This window comes from Bos indicus, chromosome 1 (assembly GCF_029378745.1).
Source record: "Bos indicus isolate NIAB-ARS_2022 breed Sahiwal x Tharparkar chromosome 1, NIAB-ARS_B.indTharparkar_mat_pri_1.0, whole genome shotgun sequence".
Lineage (NCBI taxonomy): Eukaryota > Metazoa > Chordata > Mammalia > Artiodactyla > Bovidae > Bos > Bos indicus.
This window is the reverse complement of record NC_091760.1, coordinates 6226137-6235590: the sequence shown is the minus strand read 5'-3', so window position 1 is coordinate 6235590 and position 9454 is coordinate 6226137. Positions and strand designations below refer to the sequence as shown.

At 37.3% G+C, this 9454-nt stretch overlaps 2 protein-coding genes across 2 annotated transcripts; one reads left to right on the top strand and one right to left on the bottom strand.

Annotated features, from left to right (window-relative positions):
* Positions 1–5269: 5269 nt before the first annotated feature.
* LOC109563785 (keratin-associated protein 13-1-like) lies at positions 5270–5776 on the bottom strand. Its single transcript, XM_019967156.2, has one exon. It carries the CDS (start codon positions 5762–5764, stop codon positions 5270–5272), a length of 495 nt encoding a protein of 164 aa, XP_019822715.1. The 5' UTR covers positions 5765–5776.
* Positions 5777–9043: 3267 nt separating this feature from the next.
* On the top strand, positions 9044–9454 carry KRTAP15-1 (keratin associated protein 15-1). Its single transcript, XM_019965074.1, has one exon. It carries the CDS (start codon positions 9044–9046, stop codon positions 9452–9454), a length of 411 nt encoding a protein of 136 aa, XP_019820633.1.

Sequence of the window (9454 nt, the reverse complement as noted above, 5' to 3'; positions counted from 1 at the left end):
TTAGCATGCACGCATGCATAGCATGCATCAGGCAAATAGTGTGGGAGACCATGGAAGGTGAAAGAATCAAAGAGAAAAAATCTTACAAAGGATTATGTTTTTTTGTTGCTGACTTTATGATGGACAGTGAGGACTTAGTCTTTCAAGGTCATTTAAGGAACATATGGTATGGTTTTGGAATTGTCCACCTCTGGATCTGATCAACAGTGAGAATCATTTATCCATCAACTTGTGCTTCCCATTGCTGGAATGTTGCCTGGCTGTGTATTAATTTTTGGAACCTCATTAAACATGTGAGAGGATTCAGTGTGTTCCTTTTGTTTTTCTGGCTGTGATCTCTGAGAACCCAAGTAGAGAGTGAAAGAAATGTTGTTTATGCAGGAGGGGAGATACTGTCAATGCAAAGAGGGTTGAAACTTGCATGCAATTGTTTCAGGCACCATAGCTGTGTCTGGGATCACAGTTGAATATATAACAGAGGGTACAAGGAGTACCTGATACACAACTTGCATTTAATGCTCAAACATCCTCATGAGGAAGACAAATATTCTGTGCTATATACCTTTCCAGACACGAGAGAAAGAAAAGTCAAAAAGAATTAGAAATTTGCCCAAATTTGTTCATCAAAGATCTAGTAGAATCCCATCTCTTGAATCAACCTATTCTTGTTCTTTCCGGAGCTTTTTTTTTTTTCACCTACTCTTTCAACCAAGAGCCTTGAGTATACCTCCTACTACGGAGATTGCTTTATCTGAATAGACTTCAGCTCCTTTGGATCTAGTTTCATTAGCCTCGTGAGTAGTATTCACAATAAAGAGAAAAACAAAAAATAAACATAGAGTTTAGGAAAAGAACGCTAAGGAAAAATGAGCTAATTTCTCTTAAAAAGATTTACATTAACCATAATACTTAATAATAGACCGAGAGAAATACATGATTATCCCTCAGGAAGATACTGCTAGAAATTCTGAGTGCAATGACAAACCCGATATTATTCACTTTAATTATCATTATTAATGTCACATTAAAATGTTCCCTTCCTCAATAACTACCACTATGAACAAGAATAGTAAAAAACAAAACAAACACACACACACAAACCTCTCTTTCACAGTCACACATGCATAATTTTAATATCAGCAACCCCAAAATTGAAGATGAGCTTACTGTTAATATTTTTTTAAATAAGACATAAAGGTGATTTCTATATAACTTGACAGATTTCTTCTCCCCCTCTGAATTCCCCGACATAAACACTGTCACTCCTAGAAGCTTTTCTCTGAAAATTAAAAAAAAGTAAAATTGCGAAACCATGACATCTCACTAATCTGTAAACTGCATTCCACTTTGGTGAGTCAGACTGAAGGAGCAAGGAGTCAATCAGGATAGAACCATGGGGAAGTCCTTGAGAAGGGAAAAGTCCTGTAATTGGATGTAAAAGTAACATAGAACATGGAATAAAGACCTCAAATCAAGCATGAAAGAATGTACCCCCCGCTGTGTGTGCTTTGTTATACAAAGTAACATGCTAATGACATAAAAATCAATAACAAAAAAGGTACCAGGAAAATAAAAATACAACAGAGGTGGAAGAGGTGATTGATGAGGTAAGGGAAAGCATGCCAAAAGAACTTACTCTGGGTATACATAAAAAATGCTTTAAAACTACAGCTTCTGCTTTGAATAGCAGAATATTACAGCATGTTTGAATCCAATTATGGGTTATATATTTACAGCAATTACAACAGTACTTTTTCTTCATGGGAATCTTACCTGATTATTTTTACCATGATGTGGTCCTTCAGCAAAATTTTTGTTTTTATTATTACTGAGACAACCAGTCATTTTATCTTTGATTTGAACTTTTTAAATAATTTTGCATTAGAGCTGCCAGAGTATTATGAACTTTCATTAGTCCACTTTACATGGACTCTTTGGACTGGATGAAGAAATCAAATCACTATTGGAATTAAATTCATTTTTGATTTGAAGTATTTAACAATATTGACACAATACTGGCTTCATTAATCCTCAGTGAAGCTTTCCTTTTGTTAATGGAAGAGCACATCATCAACTACTGCTTCATCTGTGCTTTTGCTGTTTAGTGTGTGTGAGTGTGTGTGTGTGTGCGTGCGCACACGTGTGCATGTGTATGTTTTACTTGTACAAGAAAACTTAGGATTTAACATGGTGAAAATGATTTAGAGTAGTTATTTGACCTAAATGAAATGTATGCATCAGAGTAATATATGAACAGACTGTCATATATTTTACATATATGTAAAAATACATATATTTATATTTTACAACTGTTAGTGATAGATAATCATCTTTGGAAGTAATCTTTTTAAAACTTCTGTCTTTTGGAATAGATACTGATGCTTCTCCAGTAAAATTGTCTCTTTGACTTTTTATCTGGTGATACTTCTGACCCCCATGGTGGAGAGTAAATGTCAAGAAATTGTTGTACGAGTCACATTTCACCATCAACTTCCTTTAAGAATAGAAACTAAGTTCTCACACCTTTAAATTAAAATATGAACTTTTAGCTTCATTGCTCCTAATAAGATATTCTTTTGCAAAGTCTAAAAAATAAAAAAAATTCTCCCAAACAATAAAATAAATAGTTGTAGATTTAAGCAGTACAATATGTGGCCAAGCCACTGCAGCAAGAGCATTTAGACTAATCTTTATATGCTGTGTGCTTCTGCACGCAGTCATGTCTGACTCTTTGCGACCACATGAACGGTGGCCTGTGGATTTTTTTCAGGCAAGAATACTGGAGTGGGTGGCCATTCCCTTCTTCAGGGGATCTTCCCATCTCAGTGGTCTAACCTGAGTCTCTTGGCCTCCCACATTGGCAGATGGATGCTTTACTGCACCATCTGTGAAGCAAGTATATGTTATGTACCACCCTCAGTTTTATGCCCATATTTTATGTACACCAATCACTACAGATGGTGACTGCAGCCATGAAATTAAAAGACGCTTACTCCTTGGAAGGAAAGTTATGACCAACCTAGACAGCATATTCAAAGCAGAGACATTACTTTGCCAACAAAGGTTCATCTAGTCAAGGCTATGGTTTTTCCTGTGGTCATGTATGGATGTAAGAGTTGGACTGTGAAGAAGGCTGAGCGCCGAAGAATTGATGCTTTTGAACTGTGGTGTTGGAGAAGACTCTTGCGAGTCCCTTGGACTGCAAGGACATCCAACCAGTCCATTCTGAAGGAGATCAGCCCTGGGATTTCTTTGGACGGAATGATGCTAAAGCTGAAACTCCAGTATTTTGGCCACCTCATGCGAAGAGTTGACTCATTGGGGAAGACTCTGATGCTGGGAGGGATTGGGGGCAGGAGGAGAAGGGGACGACAGAGGATGAGATGGCTGGATGGCATCACTGACTTGATAGACGTGAGTCTGAGTGAACTCCGGGAGTTGGTGATGGACAGGGAGGCCTGGCATGCTGCGATTCATGGGGTCTCAAGGAGTCGGACACGACTGAGCGACTGAACTGAACTGAATCAGTAATCCTAAATCTCCCACTATCTCCACCTACTGGTCGTTTGGTGTCTATTATGGCATCTCGCAGGATGTGAAAACAGCCATAGCAGTACTGGCTAGGTTAGAACAACAAATAAACCTCCGCCAAGATTTGAGCACGTGAACTGCCCTACCACTGTATTTAAGTGTAGTGTGTTTTCCATGATCTCTCAGCAATAAAAGGAGTAGCTCTATTTTTTTCAGGCAGAGCAAAGAATAGGATATGGCTTGTCTTCAGATTTAACACTGGTTAAAGTAAAATCTGTTCACCCTGTATGCATCTTATAAGGACTCCACTAGATGAAACCATAGCAAAAGCAAAGTGGAAATTTCCTAAACCAATCATCACTTATGTTAACTCAATTATCCATTACATATAAAAAGTGAGAAATCTAAGACAATTATCAAGTGGGACTGGATGCTGAGACAAACAGAATAAACCAAGACATATGGTTACCCTGTGGGTGAGAATCTAGGTCATCTGTACCTTTTAGTAATATTGTCCTTGACTTAACAGATAAAAGTTTGGAGCATAACTGCTGACTCAGGTGTAATCAGCTTCCTAAACATTTAGTTAACTCTTGTAACATGAGAATATTTGCATTGTTTTTGAGTTTCATTTTCCTTTTTTTGTTTTTTCTCTAAGTGAATGTTATCAACAGAACAACTTAAAAAGTGGTTGCAAACCAACTGTATTGATGATTGTACAAAAAATTCTGGGCTTACTTCTAATAAGTATTGGGGTGTATTAGATGTTTTCAATTATAAATCAATTAGACATTTCATTTGCTTTCTTATGAAAGCAGTAAATCTGGGGCAACTGAAATTCTCACCAAATCTAACTCACTAACGTCTTACTGAATATATTATTTTAGTATCTATCTATGAGTAATCTTCCTTCCAAAATTATGTGATGTAGTTAATTTAATATACCTATTTATAATTATATAAAAATATTCAAGTTTCTAACACCCTACAAAACAAAAGGTCACAGTTACTCGTCTGTAGTCTTAAAATCTAGTCTTAAAAATGTAATTTCAGATTTTACCATATTAACAGAATGTATTTACTCTTTCTGTATTAAAAGAAGGGTAAACATGAAAGATGAAATAATTTCTTCCAAACCTAAAGGACACTGAACAATTTTACTTTTTAAATTGAGAAAATTTAAATTATGAGTACAAGATGCAGAAAAATACAGCCAGATATTTAGAATTAGATTTGAAGACACGTCCTAAGTTGCTTCAGTTGTGTCCAGCTCTTTGTGACCCTATGAACTGTAGCCTGCCAGGCTCGTCTGTCCATGGGATTCTTCAGGCAAGAATACTGAAGTGGGTTGCCACGCCCTCCTCCATTGAAGAAACAAAGCAAACAAAATGACAAAACCAATATGTGGATGTCATACACCATACTTTATTTAAACTTACACCATTTTTTCTACTAGTAAAATTTGAAATACATGCAGTTGGGGAAATAACCAGGAAATAAATGTGCTTCAGTATCGCATGTCTATATAGCTACAAGGGAGTGGTTATGGCACCTTTCTTCAATGAATACATTTTCAGTTACTGGTATTCAAATTATTCCTAATCCAGAGTAGGTAACAGTAGAAGTCAAATTTATAAGCTAAAGGTAAAACAAGAGGTCAACAGATAGTGTAGATCTCAGTATAGTAAGTATTGCATTACAATTCTAGATGTAGTAGGTATTGTATTCAAGTATGACATTAGTAGAAGCCAGATCCACAGGTCGGTTGGAAAGAAAGAGACCGGCCACTCCTAGAAGAGAAGAAGGTCGGACGGTAAAAGCTGGATCTACAACTTAGGGATGAGAAAATGTTGGGGCTGTGACCCACGGATTGGAAACCACCGGATCCAAAGCCCAGAGATGGGAAAACATGACCAATAGATTGAAAGTTACTGGAACCGAAGCCCAGAGACCCAGAGCAAGTCGTCTGGCAGGGACTGAAGAACGTGCAGGTCCTCGGGCAGTAGCAGGACGTCTGGCAGGGACTGGACACCACAGTCTGGGTTCTGATGGGCTCACAGCAGGTCTCCTGACTGTAGAGAGAGGAGTCCAGCTGGCAGGAGCTGGGAGAGCAGAGGTCAGTCCTGTAGACCAGGTTGCTGGGGAAGGAGGAGCCACAGGAGGAGCCTGAGTAGCACAGGTGGTCCCGGAGGGAGCGGGAGGAGAAGTTTCCAGAGCAGCAGTTGTAGGACATCTTCACAGGTGATGTGAGTTACGATGGGAAGGTTCTGAGTCTGAATGTCACTTCTTGGACAGGGGCATTTATATATCCTTATCATCGACTGTGTCATCCTCGTGGCTCATAAAAACAAGCTACCATCATCTTTTTAATTGAATCCAAAAGATCAGCATAGTTATACACATGGAGTGTTTGTGGTTTTATAGCTGAAGAGTATAATCATGTTTGTGCCTTGAAATTCAAGTAGTAGTATGGAATCTTCAAAGCTCTTAGTCATCCTTTTCTACCAAAGTCACCAAGCAAAGCACTCAGAAAACTTTAGAGGCAGTGACTGGGCTGATGGAAGCTGGTTTAATTAAAAATAATTGAATCCCCTTTCACAATCTGTCTCAAAATTGTTGTCATCTGGAGAGCAAAGTTGCTAACTGATCTACTCAAAATCATTTTTTAAATAAAAACATACATGGATTGTTACCAGGAAGTGGCAGGTTTACCTAATGGGTAATGCCATAAGGAAGTGGCAATGGTAACACACAAGACATATGATGATTTTTTTTAATTGAACCCCAACGTTAATGGTTTCCATGAAATATTAAATGAGAGATCCTCTTATTTCTGACACTCCTGCTTAAAACTGTATGCAAACTAGCAAGAGTCCGTCTTAGCTATTCACTCTTTTGTGTGCATGTGTGTGTTTACTGCGCGTGTGTGACTGCTAAGACGCTTCAATCGTGTCCGAATCTTTGCGACTCTGTGACTGTAGTCCACGGGATCCTCCAGGCAAAAGTACTGGAGTGGATGGTCATGCCTTCCTCCAGGGGATCTTCCTGACACAGGAATTGAACCCTGGGTCAGGCATCTCATATACTGGCAGGCAGGTTCTTTTCCACTAGCACCACTTGGGAAGCCTGCGTGTTTATGGTGGAATGAGTTAAATATTATAAATACCTTTATATTGTTTTGGAAAGTTAGAGGTTATTCATCTGAGATACTTTTAGAGACATCAAAAATAAGAACAAAACACGTGACAAAAATGCCCAATGTATTTCTCTCTCTACTCAGAGGCAATGTTTTCCACCAAAAGGACTCCCTAGAATCTGGAAAATGCCTTTGTTTTAAAGAAATTTTATAAGGAATTTGCCTTGAAGTATTTGACCAATGTAGCCATCTTAGGGAGATTCTTCCTCTGCCTCTGAAAGTAACATACATGACTTTGACTTAAACTGTTCTTAGGTGTTTCTGACAAGTCTTACACAATTTCTAAAGTCATTTTTTGTTGTTATTCTATGACTTGTATTCCTCCTCTGTGTAGTAGGGTAATGAAGATTGACACCTTGAAGAAGAGAGATTGAGAAGCTTTATCTTCCTGTGGCTTCTATGCTATTTGATTTGTTCATATCACAGAAAAAAAAATCTCTACTTTTTAACAAAAGTACTTGTGTGCAAAAAATTCCATTTCATTGAGAAAAGAATGTTCAGTATTACTTGATATCTTATCTCATAGCATATTCTTCTATAGAAATATCTTATATGAGTGGATGATATTGAAGCAAGCAAATTCAGTCTAGCTGAGTGAAATATTTATATGGATGTTTTGACGTTATAAACAAAACAGGAAGGTTTGGAATCTACTACAAAGCAATTTTCTATTCATAATTAAGAAGCCTGATAAATAAGAACTGTTTATTTTAGAAACAGAGCACAAATTATGTTGCCTACCAAATATATGGAATATGACTGAAGACCAATTTGTGTACTGAAAACATTCAAAGTCATAAAGTTTACCATGTAGAAGGGAGTTTAGCAATTATCTCCAGTGCTCTGCCACGTTGGAATCCCATTTACAATATCTTATCAGATGGATATCTAATAAGTGCCCCCAAGACGGAAATCTCAATTACCTGCAAAAGTACCTTGTTTTAGATTTTTAGTTGAATCTTTCCTAAAAACTTCCACTTAGTAATTTCAAATCTTCATAGAATGAGTCTCAGCTCATTTCTACTGGATGATATATCAGTTTTTGAAGATGGGTGTCTTAAGAGATTGGCCCATCACCACAGGTTATTCTGAGCTATTCTCTGTACACATGTGCTGCTGTATTTACAGTTAAGTAATGATGAACTTTATGGGAGAGTCTAGAAAAAATACTTATACTAGTTCTCTATGCAGAATATATAAACAAAAAATATACAATTATATATATATATATATATATATATATGATTTAATATATGTACCACATCAGAGGTAAATTCAAAATGATTCATTCTCTTTTTTATATTATCATATATTTTGGAACTCTCTGCCCTCATTTCAATCTACAAAAATCATTTGTAATTATGAATTTTTCTAACTTGATCTTTTTTTGAAGTTTACAGGTAGTAGGCATTTTCCTTACTTTTTTACCTTCTTTAGTAAAAATCCTATCCTATGAGAGAAAAATAAGGGACTAAAGGTTCATCTTTTTTAATGTATAGAGCTTATTATTTTGTTCTCATTGACATCAACACCACTAAAAAATGACTTAAACTTTACGCAGAGATTTTTTTGAAAATTAAATTTATTGATGTGATCTCTCAAGAAACAAGTCAACTTCAGAATAAGGATTTCTTAAGCATTTTTACAATGGAAACTTCAAAGCACTGCTGAAAATATGGATCCCTTATTCTTAAAAACTCACACATAGAAGAGCAGCTTGGGTACTTACGCTATAAGAAAACTAGAACATAAATGTGTTAGATGCTCATTTAACATTTGTACCAATTAAGGATCATAAGTGGGTTATTTCTTCTATAAGGTACACAAGATTTGGGATGTAAAACAGATATTGATTTTTTTCCCTCTCTATTCCTAAACTTGGAACAAAATGAATATTCCCTCCTGACTACAAAGTACTTTTTAGAGCTTTAAACACAACAAAGTTCTCACTGTGTTACCCATTCAATACACTATGTTGAAGGATAAGATGAATAAAACCCCAATCTTACAGGTACAATTATGGTGCAATCAGAGTCACCTACCCAAGCTAGATGAATGAGAAATAACATTTTTGCTTCATGAACAACTGCTTTGAAAATCAATGAAATTCTTTCATTTAAAAGTCTGTAATCATAAAAAAGGTCTTTGAAGGTTAATGCATTTCATTTTTACTGGAGCCTAATTAAGGGTTCTTATTAAAATGAACGCATGCTATTACACCCATTGCTAGAGTATTTAAGTATCCGGTGTAGAAGGCAACATTCACAGTCACAAACTTCCCTTTGCAACTCAGCTGAACTCAGAACTCCCAACAGCATGTCTTTCAACTGCAGCATGGGAAACTCCTCCTGTTCCCTTGGAGGTTACTTGGGGGTCCCAGTTTCCACCTGTGATTCTTTCTACCCCAGCAATGTTGTCTCCTCCCCCAGCACTTTCCAGCTGGGCTCCACTCTCTACGGTGGCTGTCAGGAGAACGTCTTTAGGCCCATCAGCTTCCAGACACCCTGTGCTGTCACCAGATCTTTCCAGACATCCTGCTCCCATCCACAGAATTTCATCTTCCGCAGTCCCTGCCAGACAATTTACACTGGATCTCTAGGGTTTGGAAATATTGGCCTTGGGTCTTTTGGTTGTGGAAATACTGGCTTCCAGTCTCTGGGCTCTGGATCCAACTTCTGCTCCCCAACTTTCGTTTCCTCCAGGAGTTGCCGGTCATCTTGTTACTAA

Bases quoted from the DNA above. Each gene is read 5' to 3' on its own strand.
- LOC109563785 (XM_019967156.2), bottom strand. From the start codon at position 5,764: ATGTCCTACAACTGCTGCTCTGGAAACTTCTCCTCCCGCTCCCTCCGG.
- KRTAP15-1 (XM_019965074.1), top strand. From the start codon at position 9,044: ATGTCTTTCAACTGCAGCATGGGAAACTCCTCCTGTTCCCTTGGAGGT.